Source organism: Mustela putorius, unplaced genomic scaffold (assembly GCF_011764305.1).
Source record: "Mustela putorius furo isolate JIRA1106 unplaced genomic scaffold, ASM1176430v1.1 tig00000487_pilon_pilon_pilon, whole genome shotgun sequence".
Taxonomy (NCBI): Eukaryota; Metazoa; Chordata; class Mammalia; order Carnivora; family Mustelidae; genus Mustela; species Mustela putorius.
The window spans coordinates 3,803,433-3,825,840 of record NW_025421399.1 but is presented as its reverse complement, the minus strand read 5'-3'; the positions used below and the strand labels follow the sequence as shown (position 1 = coordinate 3,825,840).

The following is a 22,408-nucleotide window of genomic DNA, read 5'->3' as shown; positions in this document are numbered from 1 at the left end:
TCCACCTGCGTACCTAGGGGGAGAGAATCTTGCGCGTCCCTCTACCCCGCCGGGAGATGCAGAGACTCCCTGGTCTCCTCCTCGGACCCCTCTTCCCGCCTCTCCAGGCCTGGGGACCTTCACGTTCGGCCGGCGCGCCCCGGGCGGGCGCCGCCTCAGGTGAGGTCTCACCTGGGGCTGGTGGGAAGCTCAAACGGGAGGCGGGGCGGGGCGGGGGCGGGCCCTAGGCGGAGGCTCCACCCGCGACGGGGCGGGGCGAGACCGGCAGGGCCAATGGGGCGGGGGGCTCACCGCCCGCGGGGGTGCCGCCAGCGGCGCTCCCTCCCCCACCCCCGCTCCGCCCCGCCCGGCTTTAAAGCCCCACGGGCTGCTGGTGGCGGCGCTGCGAGCGCTGAGCGGCTCGAGGAGATGCGACAGGGCGCCGCGCCGCCGGCACCATGCGCCCCCCGCCCGCGCTGGCCCTGGCCTCGCTCTGCCTGCTGGCGCTGCCCGCCGCCGCCGCCGCTGCCTACTTCGGGTCAGTGCCCGCCGCGCCCCCGGCCCGCGTCCCCGGCCAGCCTGCCTCCCCTCCCCCGGCTAGAACAGGGACAACTTTTCCCCTCCGCTGGCCCCGGCCGCGACGGGACCTCGAACTCAGACCTTAGGCCCCGGCGGGCCCCAGTCCCGGCTCGCTGTCAGAGTTCGCGTCTCGAGCTCCGTCTCTGACTTCCCCAGCTCCGGCACCGATCGCCCCGTCTGGTGTCCCACTCTCGGTCCTCTTCGCCACCGCCCTTCCCACCCCGCCCTACCCGAGACCTCATCCCGCCCACTCCGCCGGGCTTCGGACCCCGGCGCGAGCTCCCGGACACTGGGCACGTTTCGGACCCTGGCCCCATCCGCGCGGCGCGCCCAGTCCCTGCTGGTCCAGGCGTCCCTCCCGCGCTCCGATGCCCTCTCAGGATCCTCACTCCGTGCCCTGTCTGCCAATAACCTGGTCTCTGTCCAGCCGCAGCCCTCGCCCGGGCTCTCTCTCCACCCCCTGCCCTCCCCCTGCGGAACGGAGACCCTGTGGGCTGGGTGGCTGGGCGGGGTGGGTTGTTGCCCCGGCTGGGGGCGGGGATCGCGTTGATGCCGGGGGAATGCGGACCTGCGGGCGGGTGGGGGGTGTGAACTGGAGATGCGGAAGGGAATCTTCCGCTAGGGAAGCCTAGCCAAGTCTCAGACTTGGCGTCGGGTGAATTATGGGGTGAATGACCAAGAGTGAGAAGGGAGGAGGGGTACATGATTGGAAAAGGAGGCTCAGAGTTGGGGAGACACTAGGAGGGGAGAGCGGGAGGAGCAGGGAGTGAACGCAGTGCACTGAGTTACAGGGCACTTGTCCCTCCTTCTCTGACCCTCCTCCTCTGACTTAGGGACCTGGGTGGGAGGTGGGGTCGTGGGTGCGAAGGCACTCACATGACCTCCACCTAACGCTTGCTCCAAATAAGTACAGGCTGTTACTTTCATCTTGTCATTTTGTGTGTGTGTGTGTGTGTGTGTGTGTGTGTGTGTGATCTTCACTGAGGTTCACAGTCTGACTAAAGCAAAGGCAAGAAAACACATCAAGCCAGTGACCTGCCAGAGACTGTTCTTAAGGACCTGCCAGGGAGGGGAGTAAGGATCTGAGAAGTCCCCGCACAGGCAGAACTAAGGGCTGTGGGCTAATTTCCGGGTCATGACCCTGGTTGAAAACGTGCCTTGGCTGTGAGCAGTGGCCTCTCCTGATATATAAGGGGGTGGGGTGGGGGTGGTGTAGGCAGGTCAGCCCAGACCCTAGCTCTGAGCTCAGCTTGCTGGTGACAGGGGAAGAGCAGCCTCTGGACTTCAGTGACCTTTTTGTACAAAGACAGAGCTGAACTTGATAGAACCGAGCCTCTATTTCCACCTGGAGAGCAATGCGCAAACGTGTTTGCTTGACAATGATTTCAGGCTTGGAGGCACTGCTGCTGTCTCAGCAGGCAGGATACAATGGCTAGGGCACAGACTTCGGGTACAGTGCCCAACCTTGCTAGCCCTTGCTCTTGGCCAAGTCACTTAACCTCTCTGTGTCTCAATTTCTCATCTGTAAAATGAGGATGGTAGTGCCAATTTCATATAGACGTTATATGGGTTAGTGCCTGGAAACCACTTAGTTTAGCACCTAGCACATAGTGAATGCTCAGCTAATGCCAGTTATTATTATCAGTGAGGAGATGAGGTATAGTAGCTTGGTATCCCAGCCCTGACAGGGGTGTCTGAGCTGGATGGAGAGAAAAGAGAACAAATGCACCTGCATCCTTTTGGACATCAGCTCGTTTCCATAATTCTTTGTTTGGGTTTTGGGGTTGGGGATGGGGTCAAGGCCAGATGGAGTGAGAAGAGAGGGGCTCCAGAAGGCCTGGACCATCCCGGCTGGTGTGGTTGGAAGGGAAAGGAATTTGTGGCAGCGCACAGGGGTAGAATTTGAGGCTTGTGAGCCGGGGCGTGGGTGAGGACACAAATACTTGGAGAATAAGTTAAACTGGGGCCTTGGGCTCTTATGTATTTAGACTCAGAGAATGGACAGGATTCAGCCTGAGTTCTCATTGAGAAAGCGCTAATGGGACTCAGGTAGGCCAGATTCTCCAGCTTCTCATTAGAATTTGCCCTCTGGAAGGAATCTGGTATCAATCATCCACACCATAGTGAGAATAGGAGGAAATGTGTTTCTCCTTTCTCTGGGTCATTTGCACTTCAAGTATCATTTCCAGTTATAAGATGGAATGTTTGGGCATTTGATAAAAGAAAGCTCAGATACCAGGAGAGGAGGCGAGACCAATATTCTGGGGGTCTTTGGAATCACAGAATCATAGACCTAAGAGTCGGACATGCCCTGAAACATTTCTGGCTCACCCCCCTGTTTCAAGTGGGTTGTGTGTGATTATTCCTATTTTTCAAATGAAGCAGCCATCATCCCCAAACCGCAGTAAGCCAGCAACCCAGAGCTGAATTCTGGTGTTGCTGATAATGACCTAATTCAGAATTGCTGTTTACAAATCATACAGCCCCTCTCTCCTGATCCCCAGAGTCATTCTTGGGGTTTATAGGATGGGGTAAATAGTTCCCCAAAGGAAACCAAGGATCAGAGACGTTCAGAGATTTACCCTATGCCACACAGCAAATCAGTGGGAGAGGCAGGACAGAAACCAGATTCTGTCCCCAGTCTGGGCTCTCTGCCCTCCTGGGAATAGTCAGCAGAGCGAATGCTGTGTGATCATCCAGGGCAGAAGCAGTTACAAGGAGCTACAGAGGGTAAAGCGGGGGGAGGGGGGCAAGGGAGAGGGTGGCCCCCTCCCCTGCTTGGTTACTTGTATAGGTCACTTGCCTCCAAGGTCTATAGCACCTGGAGGTCCTAAGTTTCCCTAATTCTAATAGGCTGATCCTGGCCTGAAAATCTCAGATTGCTCAACAACTCGTGTTCTGGCTTGGATGCTTGGGAGGCCTGGTGTGGTGTTTTATAAATGAACATGCACTGTATTATGTGACAAGTAGAGCCCATGACAGCCCTTGTCCCCCGATCCAGTCTTTAAGTCATCCCGATGGGTTGATAACTCCCAAATCCTTCCTGTGGATACAGCTTTGTAAATCCTGATAGACTTTGGGGATGCTTTTAAAACGTGTGACCTCTGCACTGGTTAGGTTCCTTTCCTCTCTACAGAGGGTAAGGAAAAGTTTATGAAAGCACAGTCTTTAGATCTGAATTTAAATCCTGGCCTTTTGTCTTGCTAGCTATGTGGCTTCAGGCAAAGGTCTTAACCTTGCTGAGCTTTTGATGATGGTAACACCTATCTTAAAGGCTGATGTGAGGCTTCGCTGAAATGATGGATGAAAAGCGGCCTGACTGGGTGCCTGTAGGGGCTCACTTTTGGTGGTTGCTGGGGCTCTGACCATCTTCTTGGCACATGGAGGTGGCATCATCATGAAGAAAGCAAAACTCAACCTGCTGTGTTTTCTCTGATCAACATTACATGCGGTAAAATGCATGCATTCCAAGTGCACAGTTTGGGTTTTAACAAATGCATAGCTTTGTGTAAACACCATCATAATTACTGCATGGAACACTTCCATCAGCCCAAAGGATCCCTGTGCTCCTTTGCAGTCAGCCCTCCCCTACCAGCCTTGGATCATCACTTCTCTGCCTTCTGTCCTTATACATCAGTTTGGCCCATTGTAGAAGTTCGCATTAATGGAATTATCTGGTACATGGCCTTTTGTGTCTTAATTGTTTTGCTCAAAATAATGTTGTTGTCTTTTTAGACTTTTTAATTTTTTATTTTATTTTTTAAATTTATTTGACAGAGATCACAAGTAGGCAGAGAAACAGAGAGAGAGAGAGAGACCGAGAGAGAGAGGAGGAAGCAGGCTCCCCATAGAGCAGAAAGCCTGATGTGGGGCTTGAATTTAGGATCCTGGGATTATGACCTGGGCCAAAGGCAGAGGCTTTAACCCACTGAGCCACCCAGGCACCCCTCAAAATAATGTTTTTAGGATTCATCCACATTGTGACATACATTAGTATGTTCTTTAGTATGTTTAGTATTAGTATGTCCTATTAGTATGACATTCCTTTTTACTGCTGAGTAGTATTCCACTGTATGCACATACCATAATGTGTTTCTTCATTTACCAGTTGATAGACATCTGGATTGTTTCCAGTTTGGAGCTATACCTTTTTTTTTTTCTTTTAAGATTGTTTATTTATTTGAGAGAGGACACGGAGAGAGAGGGAACACAAACAGAGGGAGTGGGAGAGGGAGAATCAGGCTCCCCACTGAGCAGGGAATCTGATGCAGGACTTGATCCCAGGACCCTGAGATCATGACCTGAGCCAAAGGCAGATGCTTAATGACTGAGCCACCCAGGCGCCCCTGGAGCTATTCCAAATAAAGCTTCATATAAGCATTTGTGTACATGTACATAGTGGACTTATGTTTTTATTTCTCTTGGATAAATACCTAGGACCTGACTCTTGGAATGCCTATGTTTAATTTCATAAGAAACAGTCAAATAATATTCCAAAGTGATTGTACCATTTTAGGCAATGATGTCTGAGAGTTCCAATTACTCCGTACTCTTGTCAATGACTGGCGGTCATAATTTTCAGCCGTTTTAATGGATATGTACTGATATCTCATTGTGGTCTTAATTTGCATTTTCACACTAATGAATGGCATATTGAACACTTTTTTAAAAGATTTATTTATTTATTTGAGAGAGAGAGAGAAAGAGAGAGCATGATCAGGAGGGGCAGAGAGAGAATCTCAAGCAGATGGTGTGCTGAGTGCAGAGCCTGATGTGGGGTTCTATCCATTTCATGATCCTGAGATCAGGACCTGAGCCCAAACCAGGACTTTTAACTGACTTTTTACCACACAGGCACTCCATGTGTTGAACATTTTTGCACCTGCATGTTAGTCATCTGAATATATTTTTTTCATCAGGTTCTTCTTCTTTTGTTGAGTTGTAAGTGTTCTTTGTATATTTTGGATCTAGGTCCTTTGTCAGAAAGTATTGGCAATATTTCATCCGTACCTTTGGCTTGCCTTTTAATTTTCTTTTCTTTAAATTAATTGTCTATTTATTTGACAGAGGGAGACATAGCAAGAGAGGAAACACAAGCAGGGGGAGTAGGAGAGGGAGAAGCAGGCTTCCCACCGAGCAGAGAGCCTGATATGGGGCTCCATCCCAGGACCCTGGGATCATGACCCGAGCCGAAGGCAGACACTTGAAAACTGGGCCACCCAGGCACCCTTTGCCTTTTAATTTTCTTATTGGAATCTTATGAAGAACAGAAGTTTTTAATTTTGATGAAGTACAGTTTACAATTTCTTGTATGGTTTATTCTTTTTTGTGTCCTACCCAAGAAATCTCGGTCTACTCAGAGGCTGTAAAGATTTCCTCTTATGTTTTCTTCCAGAAACTTTATAGTTTTAGCTTTTGCGCTTAGGTCTACTTGTTCCTTTTGAGTTAATTTATGTGAATTGTCTAAGGTCAGGGTCAAAGTTTATTGTTTTCCATGTGGACATCCACTTGTTCCAGCACCATTTGCTGAAAAGATGGTCCTTTCTCTGTTGCCATTTTTGTTGCAAATTAAATGAATCAACATTTGAGATTCTATTTCTGGACTCTTTATTCTGTTCCATTTACCTATATGTTTATCCTTATACCAATACCATATAGTCTGGATTATAGTAGCTATAGTAGACTTAAAACCAAGAACTCTAAGTACCCCCCTTTTTTTCTTTCAAAATTGTTTTGGGGCCCCCCAGGTGGCTCAGTTGGTTAATCGTGTGACTCTTGATTTCAGCTGAGCCACGATCTCAGGGTCCTGGGATAGAGCCCTGCACTGGACTCCATGCTCAGCAGGAAGTCTGCTTCAGGACTCTCTTTCCCCCTCTTTCTCTGCCTCTGCCCCCCCCCCCATCTTCCTCTCTAAGATAAATACATAAGTAAATAAATCTTTTTAAAAGGTTATTTTGGCTAGTCTAGGTCCTTTATATTTCCACATAAATTTTAGAATCAGCTTATCAATATCTATAGGAAAGTCTGCTGGGGTTTTGTTTGGGACTGCCTTGAATCTGTAAGTCAGTTTATTAGAAGCTTGACATTCCAACAATATTGAATCTACTTTATAAAGAGGCATATTTTCTTTATTTAGGGCTTTTAAAATTTCTTTCAGCAATGCTTTGTAATTTTCAGCATATAAGCTGTACACATATTGAAAAACATTCCTAAGTGTTTTTTGTATTTGGATGGTATTGATTTGACTTAAATACACTTTTTTAAAGAAATTGATTGGGTCCCAACAAAAACAGCGTTGGAGGGAGGAAGGGGTAAAAGAAATTTTACTGCTTTGGGGTGGTGGATTGAAAGCCAAACATCACTGATAAGAATCATTGTGTTTGGGGAAGGAATTTAGGCCGGCTTGTCCCTGGCTGAGCTGTAACCCCCACCCCTGAGGAGGAGTTGGGCTCTGGAGTTGGGCTCAGGGTCAAATCAGCCTCCTCATGGAGAGTGATGGATTTTCGAAGGCTGAGGAGAGCAGGCAAGCTGGGGGACTCCGGGGCTGGAATCCTGTAAGCCAGAGAGGTCCAGGTGCCTTTAGGATTATGTGCTCAGGTAGAAGTTGGGCTCAGGAGGAGGTGGGCCAGGTGCTCTGAGGGTGACCCCACCCTAGCATCACCGTAAGCAGGGAAGAGGTGGCCTGAGGCCCTGCTACAGTGTAAGGAGCACTGGACTTGGAGTCACATAGCTTGAGCTCAGATCTTCCATCCAACCATTTATTAATGTGACTCAAGGCAAGTCAGTTAACTATTCTTTTTTTTTTCTTAAGATTTTATTTATTTATTTGAGAGAGAGAGCACGAGCAGGGGGGGCAACAGAGGGAGAAGGAGAAGCAGACTCCTCGCTGAACAGGGAGCCCACTGTGGGACTTGATCCCAGGACCCTGGGATCATGACCTGAGCCGAAGGCAGCCACTGAACCAACTGAGCCACCAGGCGCCCCAAGTCGGTTAACTGCTCCAACCTCAATTTTCTCATCTATTAAAATGGGCTAATCCTTAACCTGTAGGGTTGTTATAGTTAAATAAGTGCATATAAACTGCTGAAATGCTATCCATGTATTAAGAGTTCAAGAAATCTAATGATCTGGCCTTAGAGCCTCCCAGGTTAGGAGCATCTTCAATGTCCCATAAATTTTTTTCTCTCTTCATTTTTGCCCCCGTCACTGTATAATTCAAATCCTTTCCATGCTCAGCATTTTATGTGCATGATCTCATTAATCCATGGTGACATCCCAGGCGGTAGGTGCTGGTAGAATTTTCTTTATACAGGTGAATAGGGAAAAAGCTCAGAGAGGCCAAGTGCCTTGCCCAAAGTCACCCAGGGGGTCTTGGCAACACTGAAGTTTGAATTCTGGCCTGTCAGCATCCAGAGCCAACCTTGTCATCATTCCCACCTCCTGCTGCCTCTGTGCCCCACCCCTGGGGGCAGCTCTGACCTTTGAGCCCTCCCATCTGTCACCCGCATCCTACCCCTGGCATATGACCTATCCTCTCTTGCACTGCTGGTCTTAAACACTTGCTTTGCTACCCATTCTTTTCAGGTGCTGATGTCTTTGATTCATGCATAGCTCCCTTTAGGCAAGGGTCTTGGGGCCCTGTTGTTGGCTGAGCCCCCTACAGTCAGTAACACTGCTTCGTGGTCCACAGTGAATGTCGAGGTGGGCAGCCTCTCTCCCTCTCGTGGGCCCTTCCTCTCCCCCAGCATCTCCCTCTGCCCCATCGTATTTGCTCTTCCATCTCCTGCTTGCTCTTGCTTCTCGAGCACACACTGCTTTGTTATGACCTGGCCGCTTGTCAGGATAGGAAGCAGAAACAAAGCAGAGAGCAGAGACTTGCCTCTGTTGGATTCTAGAAGTCAGCCACAACTGGCCTTCTGTGGGAATCCTGGTGGCAGCCAGGATGAATTGGGGGGTAGGACAGCTGCCTCAAGCCCCCTCACTGGAGAGATGAGGACCGAAGGGGAAGGGTGGAGAGTCTCAAAGAGCAAGAATAGGTTTAAACCACCATGTTCAGAGTCCTGGAATTTTTTTTTTTTTTTTTTTTTTTTTTTTTTTTTTTTTTTTTTTTAATAAGCACTACACCCAACGTGGGGCTTGAACTCACTACCTGGAGATCAAGAGTCACATTCTTTACCCACTGAGCCAGCCAGGCACCCCCCAGAATCCTGGAAATTCTAAAGAGACTGGTTTTAGGGCAAGAGCAGAGCTTTCTTGATAGTTACATTCGCTTTACTGCCAGGTCATGTCAGAATTCAAGAATTTGTGAATTTTAGAAGGGTAATATAATGTGTATACCATGTGTAGGGCAGCACCCCATAATCAGACACTTTATTATTTTTGCAGGAAAATATCTAAATGTGGGGATAAACGGTCAGACCATAAACTGTTCACATCTGGGTTCAGGTCAGGACTTGCTGCGGTAGGAATTCACCATAACTGCATAAAAATCTTTAGTGGTTGCGCTTCCTAGAGCTGGAATTGTGAAGGAAGGTCTGTGAACCTGGGGTAAATTTTCAGCACTGTCACCACTAGAAGTTGTGCAAGCTGAGGTTTAAAGAAAGACTTTTGGGCCAAGTTCTTGTCGGGTCCTCACTGGGTAGCAAAGGGAGGCTTCAGTTGCCTGGCACTGCTTGTCCCAAGGAACTGAGGTCGGGAGGGAACAGACCTGGCTCTCCCAGTCCCCACAGGGGCTGAGCCTGCGGCCGGCGGTGTCAGGGTCTGACTGAGAGCCCGGATCAGGCCCTGGGGAGAGCGCGGGCCAGTGGTCAGGGTCTGAGGGCCCGGGAGGGCGTGGCCTCAGGCCGACCCCTCCAGAGCCACGCCCCCCAGAGCCTGCAGGGCCGAACTGGCGAAGGTTGGGGGTGTTCGGGTCGGTCCCTGTGGCCCCTGCAGGTTGGGAGTGAGAGAGCAGGGAGGCGGGGTGTGGAAATGGGCCTGGGGTGGGGGCGCCAGCAGGTGTCTGAGGAGTACGTGCTTGGGGTGGAGAATCTGAGCTAGGGACAGCAGACTTCAGGGTAAGAGAAACCAGGACCTCTGCCAGGGGCTTACAGGCTACTTGGAGAGTCTGTGCAGCTCTGAGGAGGAAGAAAAGAGTGTCAACCACACAGAACTAAGGATGTTATATCTGAAAAAATGAGAGAATGCAAAGAAAAAGGAAAAAAAAAACAAAAAACCAAAACGACGGCCCGAGGGGATGGATCCTCTGCTACAGCCGCACCTGGCTCTGAGTGCAGGACATTCCAAGGTGGAAAGATGTCCTGGTCCTGCTGCGGTGTTGGTGGTAGTGGGGTGTGTGTGTGTGCTGCTATATTCCCAAAGAAGAAGCCCCTTAGAGCTTCTTCTCTGAGGGCCGTCCTGACCACTCAGGTGTTCCCTAGGCTCATTCAGGACGTGGCTCCTTCACCAGGTTGGGAAGCTCTTGCTGTCCTTGGAGCTGAGAGGCGAGGTGTGGCGGTGTGGACCACCCCTGGGCCCTAGAGGAGGACAAATAGAACAGACAGCTTGGGATATCTCTGCCCAGAGAAGCCACCAACAGTGAACTAACCTCATCACACAAGGATCACACACAGGGCATTCCCCAGGGGCCTGGTTCTTCCAGGGCCCCCAGCTTAGCCTGAGCCTGCCTGCCCCCCGGTGGGGAAGAGGCTGACCACTCCAGAGCCTGCCCAGCTGGCTAGTTGGTCAACGTACTACATACAGTTCAATAACTTGGTCAAAGTTACCCAGCCTAGGAGCCAGGGTTTCAAGGTTGGGGCACAACCAGATGGGAGTGTTGGCCACCACAAGAAGAGACATTCTTAGTGACTACTTGCCTTTTCCTGCAGTCCCCATCCTGTATCCCTTAAACTACTCTTCCCCTGGGTCAGGGCTGGGCTTGTGAAGCTGGGGAAGCTTGTCTTAAGGCTTCTAGCCACTCTTTTCTCTACCCACCCCATCCTTGCTCTAAGCTTCCCCTTCCTCTTCAGTTTCTTCATGATCCTAGATCCTCTCCTATGATCTTCCTTCTATCTAGCCAAGTAGGTTCTCAGGCGCTAATATTGTATCAGACTCTCACACTTTAGTATGAAGAAGCAGGTCACTTCTTTAAGCTTTATTTCTAATTTTTAGCCAAAAAGAAGCTGAGTTTTAGACCAGGAAAAAGCAGTCTTTTAAACAAAGCATACTTCTCTCCCTTTAGCTGCCCAGGAGCCCAGAGGAGTCCTGACGAGATTGCCTTCCTTTCATACCTATCCATCTTGTGTTCTTTCATCCTGGACCTTTGCTGTGGTGGTGCTGATTTTACTTCCCTAAAGTGCTGCAGTGAAACTGAAAGCAGAACCCACCACGCATGACAGAAACAATGAGGAATCCCATCTCTGTCCCGCCACTAACTCAGCGGGTCACCTTAGGCAATCAATACTACATGAACTCCCAGGGCACCAAACAGGTCAAAGCAGAGACCTGCACCCTTGGCAAACCCCTTGCCCTCCCACTTGCCCCCAGAAACCTCTGGAATACCTCTCAGGAGCTATCAGGGCAAAAACCTCTGGCCTGGGTGATCTTAAAGGTCTTCTTCAGCCTTAAAATATAATGATTCAAGTGGTGTGCATTGGGACCCAGCCAGGGAGCTGGGGGAGATGTTCCTAATCTCAGGCCTCTAGAGATGAGGGAGCCCCCCTGCACACGGGGACCCTCAGTGGCCACTGCGCCACCCGATCCATGCGTGCTGGGGATGAAGGCTTCCCCTCTCGGGCTTCTGCCTGAGCTTGAGTGGAGAGGGAATGAGCCAGGAAGGAGGAGGGGGAAACATTTCCTCTGCAGATGTTGCACCAGCCAAGCTCAAAATACCGAGACTGTTGAGATGCAAAGCGTGCTTGCTGCCCACTTAGCTGTGAGCACACGTCTGCAGAGATGCCATCCTCAGCGGCTGCAGACAGGAAGTGGAGCTGTTCTGGGAGAGACAAAGCCCACAGCTGGGCTCTTTTCTCTGGGAGCCAGGGTAGTGCTGGGGCGGGGCATGAGGCTCTGGGGATGGGCTCTAGGGGGGAGGTGGTGCCCAGATTCGGTCCTCAAGGTAGGTTCATGGAGTTCTGAACTTAAGAGCTGAGGACGAAAAGGGGGGTAGAGCCAGGAGGGGCTGAGGGGGACCCGTGACAGGGAGGTAGTGAGTGATCTTTTGTGTCTTTCAGTCTTCCGTGGGTAGACCTGGCCTGAAGCTGACCCTCAATAAAGTTGTTGATATTTATATTTAAGTGAAGGGGTGAGTGAAGGGGGCTGGAGCTTGGAGGAGTGGGGAAGGCGGGTGCCTGGGTGGGTGGCTTAGTCGGTTAAGCATCTGCCTTCAGTTCAGGTCGTGATCCCAGAGTCCTGGGATCGAGCCCCACGTCAGGTTCCCTGTTTTGGAAAGCCTGCTTCTCCCCTCTTCTCCCTCTGCCCTTGGCCCTGCTCATTCTCTCCATCTCTCAAATAAAGAAATAAATAAATCATCTTAAAAAAAAAAAAAAAAAGGAGTAGAGGTAGAATATGACAACTGGCGGGCGACTCGGCCAGGCTGCTCATTAAGGACGTGGTCTTGGAGGAGGCATGAGGTTGACACGGAATCCAGGAGAGGAGAAAGGAGTCTGAAGGATGGAGGGAACGTGCGCTCCTCACCAGGGTATGCTGGGGGCTTCTCGGCATGACAGAAAGTGGGGAGAGAAGCTTGGAGTCGGTGTTGAGGGTACCCCCTCTCTGCAGAGGAGCCAAATGCTCTCTCTTCCAGGGCCAGGCACGGCCCTCCGCAACTCTCCCTGCTGGGAAGAGATGGGTGGTGGAGAGCCCTGGGAGGGGGTGGGCTGGGTGGATGTGTAGGGGGATTTAGTGAGGGCTGTGAGGTGCACCGAGATGTTTGAGATGAAAGCACAAAGGAGCACTTACCATGCAAATGGCCGTGCAGCGGAAGCCTCTTATCGGGAGCATCTAATGGGGTTTTTCCAGGTCCAAGGCCAGTGCTCCAGGCAGGGCAAGGCTTTCCTGGTTCCCAGGCAGCTGCCCACAGTTGGCATGGTCCCTGGTGCCAGGCACAGCTCCTGGCCCCTCCAGCTAAGGGTCTAGACAGGCTGGCATTACCTGGTGCCCTGGGAACCGCCAGGCTTGTCCTACACCACCCACCCACTCACTCACCCACATCCTGGTGGTGACCTCTTCTGGAACCATCAGACCTTCTCAAGCAGAAACAAGAGGGAGTGGGGGGGGGGGTGGAGAACAGCGCCTGAGGCGCCCCCAAGTGATGGGAAATGCACTACACCTGCCTGGTCTCCCTCACCCACCCACCCCACAACCTACTCCGACCAGCCAGAAGTGCTCTGGGGACCTTCCTCCTACCTCCTTCCCACCCCTCAGGACTCTTACTACAGGTAGGATGAGGCTGGCCATCCTAGGCCAGCCTAGACCAAGGTCAGGTTCTCACCTCAGCCTCTCTTCTGCTTCTTGGGGCCTTGGGAGAATCTGGAGTACTGCTGAGTCCAACCAAGTTCCTTCTAGACCAAAAACTGAGGGGCAGGAGTGTGTCCTCGAGGCCAACATAGCACCTGGCACAGAGTGAGTGCTGGGGAAGGACACGTCTCTGGAGCTTACTATGTGTCAGGCACTCTTCTAAGCCCCATGCAAGTGCTGACTCATTTAATCCTCCAGATAGTCCTGCGAGATAGGTGCTGTGGTGACCTGCATTTTATAGGTGAGGCACAGAGAAGTGCTTTGTCCAAGGTGCCCGAGGTGCTTTGGCTAGTAAGAGGTGGAGGCGGGATTTGAACCCGGGCAGTCTGATCCCATCATGCTCTCCCGCTAGCCAGTGTGTATTTGTTAGATGGAATGAGTTCAGCAAAAGAGTTGACATTCCCAACGTCACCAGTGAGTGAGGGCAGACCTGGGACCAGACTACCCAGGCCAGAACAACTTTGGGGGTCTGAGACCCTGGGGTCCCCTACTCCAGCAGGTGGTGGGTGATTAGTGCAAGGTGAGCTCCATTTTCTCTCTGGGGCTTGGTGATGACTGGGGTCCTGTTGAAGGTAAACCAAAGCAGCCTCCTGGGACACCTGCTCCAAATCCTGGGAGAACCTTCTTTTCCTTCCTTCGGGGTCATCCCAGGTGGGGCAACGTCAGCCCAAACTGTGGATGGGCAGGAAGATCCTGGAACAGGCAGAGGAGATCCGGGGGGGCGGGTAGGGGTGTATGTGAGGTGAAGTCCTGAGGGCCCTGACTTTTCCCACCCTGGGAGGAGACAAGGTGGCCCAGGGAACAGCCGGGGCTGGAGTCAAAGCCAGAGACGTCTTGCTGTGTAGGGGTGAGGACTAATGGTCTTGTTATTAAACTAAGGCCTTGGTCTGAGGGTGCAGAGAGCAGAGGATCACAGGCTGGAGGCAAAGAAGGGAGGAGAATGGAGCTCCATTCACATGCGATTGTTGCTTTTGTCAAGGAAAAGAGGGCCTGGAAGTCAGTTTGGGGAAGCCCCGCCGGAAGCAGGAAAGGGGGAGACGTGCTGGGCCGAAGCAAATAGAGCCTACGGGGGGGGGGGGGGGGGGGGGGGGGGGGGGGGGGGGGGGGGGGGGGGGGGGGGGGGGGGGGGTGGCATGAACCCAGATGGCCCAGGAGCCCTTGAGTCAGGCAGAACCCTGGAGGAACTCATCCCACAGCCCAGAAGAGCAACTAGAAACTTTCACAGTGTTCCTTCCCTGCTCCTGAGCTCAGAACCCTGGCTACTTGTTCGGTGGAGAGCGTCTGACCTGACCACAGGACTGTGTCTTTACGAAAACTCCAAATTTTGTCTGGATTTGTACGACTGACAAAGCTCACTTGATCTTTTCCAGGTGTACATCTCACCCCCACGGGGCCCAACTGACATGTAGGCAATTACGATTTTGCAGAGAGGCTGGGGGGTGCGGTGGGGTTCTCAGGCCTGGAGTGCCAGGGAATGTGGGTTCTTCAAGGAGAGGAGATCAGGCCCACGGACCCTAAAATGGATGGGAACCCGCGATGGCTAGAATTCTTCTGAGGTCCGGGAAGAAGGCTTCCCTGGCAGATACTACGGGAGGGGTCTGTTAGCTGACTGACATTATTTGAGGGAATAAGGGGTTTTCTAAATTTGATGTCATGGCACTATTTCCTCAAAGGAAATAGGAAATCAATAGGAAATTAAGAAAAAGGAAATTGGGTCCTGGAAGATCCCCCAGCTGTCTTCGCAGGCCTTGAGGGGATTCCTCAGGCTGTCCCAGGGGAGTCTTCTCTGAGAGCAGCCCTGGGCAGACCAGGGCCCAGTGTGGCCCGAGGCCTCTATGCGGTTGGCTGCCTTTCCTGACCATTAATCGCTACTAAGTGTCATTACTGCTAATAAAATTAACCGACTTTATACTGGACTTTTTCTGGGGCCATCAATCACAGGGTCTATTACACGAAATTAAAAAAAATAGGGGCGAATGGTTGGGAGAGAGGGTATTTGTTGAGCCTGGCTTCCAGGTTCAGGATGGGGTGTGCTGGTCCTTCACCGCTGTCCAGAGGTCATAATCCGTGAGAGCACCCTTGGTTAGACAACCACTTCAAGCCTTAACACTGTACTAGAGACAGGAGTATAGAGGGCAAGAATACAGCTGCCCACAAGAAGACTCTGTGGTTGGGGCTGAAAAGCTCCCCAAATTCTCCCTTCTTCTCTCACCTCTGCTTCTTTCCATGTGTTTGGTTCATTGTTTCACTCTCTCTCTGGACTAGGTTCTTCTTTTTATCTCCTGAGTGACAAGCCCAATCACCCAAAGAAAGAAAAAAAGGAAGAAAGAAAGAAAGAAAAAAACCAACTGTATGCGCAACTTAATTCAAATTCCAAATTCCCAGAGAAAGAACTGATTGGCCCAGCTCGAGTCATGTGATCCTCATTGGTCCAATCACAAGGTTGGAACAGCAGGTCACATGGTTCCAAATGGTCAGCCACAGGGTAACCAGGCAGACAGGAACAACCAGTGGGCAGCCAACTCAGCAGGTACCTGCAATTTAAAGGTCTTAGTAATAAGGACTCAAAACCTGATAGAGATGATCTAAATTATATAACAGAAAGTATAAGATGTAGCTCTAATGATATAATAATCATAGCTATTATTCTTGGGATGGCCTCTGAGACAGACCTGGAAGGATATGCAACCCCATTGGTCCCAACTCCCATCACTCCCTGCCCGTTCTCTCAACTGTCCACCAGCTGCTATGAGGGAGGTCCCAATTTCTGAAACGCAGGACGGGCGTGAGCAGAGTTTTCCCTCACACCAGCACCTGCTGTGGGGAGGGGAACATTTGCGGGATTCATTGGCTCCCATTCCCTTTGCGCCCTTCCTACTGGAAGCCAGGCAGGGTGGGGCCTCCTCTGCGAGAGCTGACATCTGGACCTGCCTGCCAAGGGTCAGGCTCTAAGGGTTTCCTGCCAGGCTGCAGGGAGGGGCTTGGGTGTAGACCTGGTGGACCGGAAATTTACCCATTTGCCCCCAGATTAATGATTAACAGGTCCTGGCCCTCACCCTGTCTAGCAGGGGAGCCTAGGGCCAGGCTGGGCCAGGAGGAGCCTGATAGCATCTGTCTCTGCTCAGAGGTTTCGGAGATAGGCTCCACACTGGGTTGGCTGCATCTGATGGATTTAGAATCTACTGGCATTTTCTGGGGGCACCTGGGGCCTGGCCAGAACCCATACTCTCCCTGGGGCAGTGTGGCATCCAGCCAGATGTCCAGGCTGGGTCAGGTGGCTCCAAACAGGAGAGCCGTGTCCTCGGCTCCAGGGGGAGTGGACCTCTCCTGGAACAGCGGATATTCTACCCATGCTGAGGGCCAGCAGGGGACAGGACAGAGGGCTGCTGGGGAGAGGGAAGGTGAACTCTAATAGTAGTTCCTCCCTTGCTGCTCATCTGTGTTATGGCTCAGGCCAGTACCTGCCTCTCCATAAAACCTTATTTCCTTATCTGGACAAAGGGACGATCTACCCAGATTAAAGAATAAAGCATCTTGCGAGAGGAAAGAATTTTGACATACTCCAGCCAGTGGAAAGGTGGAACCAATGTGTCCCAGGCACCATGTTTGGTACTTTTGCTGGGAGGTATAATCCTCCCAGCAGCCCCAGGAGAGGGAAGGGATCCCGGAGGAGAAAAACCAAGGCTTCAAGGTGACAGGGCTAGGAAGTGGCAGCCTGACTTCAGAATCCACAGACTTCAGATATAGTAGAACAGGAAGTCTGGAGGGGATGACATGATGGAAATTCACCCACCCATCTGTCAGTTCATCCGTCCTTCCTTTCTTCTTTCCTTCCATCCAGGTACTCCCTACGCATCTCTTTGTAACAGGCACTGAGTGGTCAGAAGGTTGACGATCTAGCTGGGAATTGTGGAAACAGGTTGGGCGGGCACAGGATTACCTGGGGAGCCGTATTATATAACCTGAGGGAGAGAAGGGTATCAGGGAAATTGCGGAGTGTTTGCCCTGCATCTCCCTATGTCTGCCTGCCCCCTCCAAGAAACGTGGCTCTCCCCTCCAGGCGGCAGCCAATACTCTATGCAGTATTTCCCAAATGTCCCTAACCGGGGACATTGCACAAGGTACATGGTGAATACAGATCCCAAGGCTGCCCTCCAGACCAACAGGATCGGGATTGCCGAATGTGGATCGTGGGCAACTATATATATATATATTTTTAAAGATTTTATTTATTTATTCGACAGAGAGAGATCACAAGTAGGCAGAGAGGAAGGCAGAGAGAGAGGAGGAAGCAGGCTCCCCGCTGAGCAGAGAGCCCGATGCGGGACTCGATCCCAGGACCCTGAGATCATGACCCGAGCCGAAGGCAGCGGCTTAACCCACTGAGCCACCCAGGCGCCCAGTATTTTTAATAAGCACCTAGATGAGTTTTATGATTGGGCACATTTGGGAAATGGAATGACTAAGAAGAACAGAATCGTTGGCATCTGGAAAACTTGGGCACGAGATCTTATTGATCTTATTCCAAGCACTTGGGTTTCCTACTCTAAAGATGGGCTCATAAGTGCATGGGGCTGGCCCACTACCCAGCAGGGAACAAATGAAGCCCCCTGAGAGAGCCTGCTTCCCCTTTGCTTGTCCCCTGTCCTCCCTACTGCCTTCTGCCATCAGAACCCCCAAGGGTCACTGTCTCTCTCTCTCTCACTCCCCCCTAGCCTGACTGGGCGGGAGGTCCTGACGCCCTTCCCAGGGCTGGGCACCGCCGAGGCCCCCGCACAGGGTGGGGCCCACCTGAAGCAGTGCGACCTGCTAAAGCTGTCCCGGCGGCAGAAGCAGCTCTGCAGGAGGGAGCCCGGCCTGGCCGAGACCCTGCAGGACGCTGCCCACCTCAGCCTGCTCGAGTGCCAGTTCCAGTTCCGACACGAGCGCTGGAACTGCAGCCTGGAGGGGAGGACGGGCCTGCTCAAGAGAGGTAGGAGGAAGGGCTGGGGCGGGGATGGGGGGAGACGACTGTGGGGGGAGGAGTGCTGGGGAGGAGGATGGCTGGGGAGGAGGCCCCTTCCTGCCCCCCACCCCCGGCCACGCTGCCCTCGTGAACCTAGCATAGTCCCCAGGAGAAGACTCGGGAGTTAATGAGGCTTTGCCTTTTCCCTCGGTTTGGGACGAGTAGGGGAGCAAGGGGGACCCGGGAGCATAGGAGGCACAGCCTATTCCTGGACTGAGGAGGAGTCCACAGATGAGACGGGTGGTCCCCCCAGTCCCCTCCCTCAGCCTCCTGCAGGCACGCGCACACTCACACACACGCGAACACGGGGCAAGACGGGGCAAGAACGTGTAAGGATGGAGGGCGGGTAACAGTGGACCAAATAACCTGAGACGGGCCAAATCCATGTGTTCCTTCATTCACCCGTGACTTTGTTCATCGCATCCATCGGTCCATCGGTCCCTCCTCTCCTTCCATTCACACCCCACCTTCTTCCCCGCTCCCTGCGTCCCTCAACACTTCATTCACTAAGCATCTGGTGAGGCTCGCAGCAAGCCGGCAGCCACTGGGCTGGATGCTGGAAGCACAGAGCTGAACCCACCCCACTGGCCTCGAGAGCATATAGCCCCAGGGGGAAGGACATCGGTGGTCTGTGACTCTTTCGCCAAGCAGCAGGGGCTGTTTAGAAAAAGGCAGTATGGTCTATAGGAGGAGCCAGGCCCCTCCTATAGGCCAGCTGCTCTCCACGGCTGGGGAGGGCCCGGGATGGAGCTGATGCTACTTTCCCACCACAGTTACCGGCACCCAGAGACCCTGGAGTGCAGGCAGAGGGCGGTTGGGTTTGGGCTATGCCCCTGCAAGAGTATGGGAGTAGCAATGTTCCTGGCAGGGGGTGGAGTGATCAGTCCTGAACAAGTCAGGCAGGAGACCGCAAGTCACTTCTCAGTGGGTCTGCTGCTCAAGCAGGTAGCAGAGAGTGACATTTAAGCGGCATCCTGATGCCCACAACACTTAGGGGATCAGGGACCTCAGAAATGGGTTGGTCCAGTCTGCCCGCACCTTGACTTGGAGTCAAGGTCAATGGTTTGGCCTCAGCTCTGCCCCTCACCAGGTGCCCAAGTCACCTCTCTTTGCATCTTCTTGTCCTCCTCTAGAGGAAATAAGCGCTGTCTGCTGCCCTGGGAATCAGGCATATACTCCACAGTGAATCAGAATGTTCTATGGAAAGGGCAGCCTGCAGCTGGAGCCTAAGGGACAGGCGACAGGAGGCTGCCCCGAGCCATGTCCTCAGGTCCACACGGCCCTCCTCAGGCTCATCACGGCACCCCCACCATCCTCTTCTGCCCTCAGAGGGCAAAGGGCAGCCTCTGAGCCCACTCTCCTTCTCCCTCCGGGACCCCCCGGATGCCTGGCCCAGGTTTCAAGGAGACGGCCTTCCTGTACGCGGTGTCCTCGGCCGCCCTCACCCACACCCTGGCCCGGGCCTGCAGCGCCGGCCGCATGGAGCGCTGCACCTGTGACGACTCCCCGGGCCTGGAGAGCCGGCAGGCCTGGCAGTGGGGCGTGTGCGGTGACAACCTCAAGTACAGTACCAAATTCCTGAGCAACTTCCTGGGGCCCAAGAGAGGAAGCAAAGACCTGCGGGCCCGGGCGGATGCTCACAACACCCACGTGGGCATCAAGGTGAGCACGTTGCCTGGAGCCAGAGCCCTGCCCCTGCCCCTGCCCCTGCCCCCGCCCGGGTGCCCGTGCAGCCGGCCAGGTCTGCAGCAGGCCCCTCAGCGCACACGCAGCTGTCCCCGCGGGAGCCCCATTCCTTCCACCAGCATGCCCTTACCGGGTGCCAGGAAGGAGGGAAGGGTCCTGGGCACCATTGTGGGCTAAGCAGGAGATGGGAGCCAGGCTTGGGACTGGGCCCTGATGAGGCCCAAACAGGTTTGGAGAAGGGTCTCCATTCCCAGGACAGGCCTTCCTGGATGTGCTAGAAGCCAATGTAGTTTGAAAACTTTGATCTGGTGCAACACCCCCATGTCCTCCATCCTACAGATGGAAAGACGGAGGAGGCCCAGAGAAGGGAAGGGGCTTAGCAGAGAGGCACACAGCAGTGGGAGACCGGAGGGTAAAAAGTTTCTGAGTCTATTGGGGTCAGAGGCTGAGAGAGGCCCAGCTTCCAGTTCTTGAAGACACTGACTTCTGTGTCCTCACTGCTAACTCTGTGTAGGTATGCTGCGTTCGGTTGTGCACGCTGTGTACGCCACAAGGACGGACTCTAGGACAAGGGAAGGAGCAGGGGCTGAGATCTGGCCCATACTGCTCTCCCCAAGGCACAGTGGCCCAGCAGAAGGGTGGCCTTGAGCTAGTTTGCACAAAGGTGGCACGTGGGTTAGCTCGGGTCCTATTTGCCCTCTTCCGCTATCTCTTGCCCATCCTGCTGCCACATCCCTGCCAGGGTCTACGCTCTGGGGGAGGGCTGGTGCCGTGGGCTCCGGGCCTCCGGCCACACCCGCAACTCTGTCTTTCCTGGCAGGCCGTGAAGAGTGGCCTCAGGACCACGTGTAAGTGCCACGGCGTGTCAGGCTCCTGCGCCGTGCGCACCTGCTGGAAGCAGCTCTCCCCCTTCCGCGAGACGGGCCAGGCACTCAAGCTGCGCTATGACTCCGCCGTCAAGGTGTCCAGTGCCACCAATGAGGCCTTGGGCCGCCTGCAGCTGTGGGCCCCTGCCCGGCCGGGCAGCCCCACCAAGGGCCTGCCCCCACGGCCCGGGGACCTGGTCTACATGGAAGACTCGCCCAGTTTCTGCCGGCCCAGCAAGTACTCGCCGGGCACAGCGGGCCGGGTGTGTTCGCGGGAGGCCAGCTGCAGCAGCCTGTGCTGCGGGCGGGGCTACGACACCCAGAGCCGCCTGGTGGCCTTCTCCTGCCACTGCCAGGTGCAGTGGTGTTGCTACGTGGAGTGCCAGCAGTGCGTGCGGGAGGAGCTGATATACACCTGCAAGCACTAGGCCTGCTGCCCGGGGTGTCCGGGGGTGCTGCCAGGACCCCACTGGGCGCTCGGCCACTGTGAGCAACCCCCCCAGGCAGGGACACAGGGCAGGCAGGCACTCCCTGAGGCACGTGCCCTTGCGCACGCCTCCTCTCTCTGCCTGGCTCAGCCACCTTTCCCTCCCTGACACTCCAAGGAGAGAGGCTCTGGGGGGAGGGAGGACGCCAGCATGGAGGGCCCCAGCCTTTTAGAGCAGGAGCGCTGAGTCGGAAAGGAGGTGTAGGGCGGAAGAAGGGAGACCAAGAAGAGGCCAGGGCGGAGGTTTTTTAGCGGGGTGACATCCTGCTCTCTCCATGCCTCCGGTGAGTGGCCTAGAGCCAAGCAAGAGGTTGGGAGGTGAGCTTCTGGGCCAGCGGGGCACGGGGAGGCAGTGTCCGCTGGAGCCTGGCCGGGATGGGTCCTCCTGGCCTTGCTCAGGTCACAGTGAGCCCTGGGGGCCATGCAGCTCTACCCCTGGGGGGCTTTGCCATGTTAGAGGCTGGGGGGAGAGGCAGGGAGGGAGGGGCTGTTTGTTCGCAGAAAGCCAGATACATGCCCCAGGGCCCCGTGTCCTTGACTTGGCTTTTAAAATGCTCACTGAGGTCTCATTCTTGCCTGGAGAGCTGAGTTGTCCTCACCCACCCAGCCTTGCTCGGTAAGGGCCCTAGTGTATGCGAGGCTGATGGGGTCACACAGTCCCTGGGTGGGTGCAGCTAGCGCACCGAGGCTGGACAGAGGGACAGTGACCCCTCCCCTGTGTTCCGGCTGGGGAAACTTTAGTCCCAGCCCAGGAGAGGGTGACAGCCTTTGGTCTGAGGCAGAGACACAGGGAGTTCAGTCTCTCAGCCTCCCCTTAAGCCCGGTTTGGTCCACTGCCTATGGCCGCGGTCCACCCATGCCGTGAGGCCCCAACACAGCTGACATCCGTGACCCAGAAGAGTTCTGACTCTGCTTAACATTGCCACTCTGCTAGCTACTCATCTAATTAAGCTTTTGCCCTGGAGTTACAGGCGCGGGAACGTCTTGGCTAAGCCTGGTTCCTTGGGGGCCCCCTTCACTCACGGATGGCCCCCATTCTGGCTCTTACCTGAGGAATAGAAGCGACTTTGCTAATTTCCTCTGATCCTGTGGACATTTCCAGTGCTACCCACCAAGGTCCTGTGTGGGAGGAGGAGACAGTCACTGGTACATACACCCAGGTACGCATGCACGAGTGTGCGGGAGTGTGTGGGAACACACGCGCACAAACACACAGGCGTGCGCGTGCACACACACAGGCCCCTTGGACCTGCCAGGCTGGAGGGTTCCCGTTTAGCAGCACACACTCTCTGGTTCAGAACCAGGACCTTG

General features: G+C 53.7%; 1 protein-coding gene across 1 annotated transcript; it reads left to right on the top strand.

The window, feature by feature from the left end:
* Window positions 1–353: 353 nt before the first annotated feature.
* Window positions 354–22,153, top strand: WNT9B (Wnt family member 9B). Its single transcript, XM_045080826.1, has 4 exons — window positions 354–517; window positions 17,769–18,025; window positions 19,455–19,720; window positions 20,565–22,153. Exons 1-4 carry the CDS (start codon window positions 438–440, stop codon window positions 21,036–21,038), a joined length of 1,077 nt encoding a protein of 358 aa, XP_044936761.1. The 5' UTR covers window positions 354–437; the 3' UTR covers window positions 21,039–22,153.
* The last annotated feature ends 255 nt before the right edge of the window (window positions 22,154–22,408 follow it).

What these genes read in the sequence shown, in the direction of transcription:
- WNT9B (XM_045080826.1), top strand. Translation starts at nt 438, where the DNA reads ATGCGCCCCCCGCCCGCGCTGGCCCTGGCCTCGCTCTGCCTGCTGGCG. An exon ending in GCCGCCGCTGCCTACTTCGG is followed by an intron (nt 518 to 17,768) that starts GTCAGTGCCCGC and finishes ACTCCCCCCTAG; the next exon opens with CCTGACTGGGCGGGAGGTCC. An exon ending in ACACCCACGTGGGCATCAAG is followed by an intron (nt 19,721 to 20,564) that starts GTGAGCACGTTG and finishes CTTTCCTGGCAG; the next exon opens with GCCGTGAAGAGTGGCCTCAG.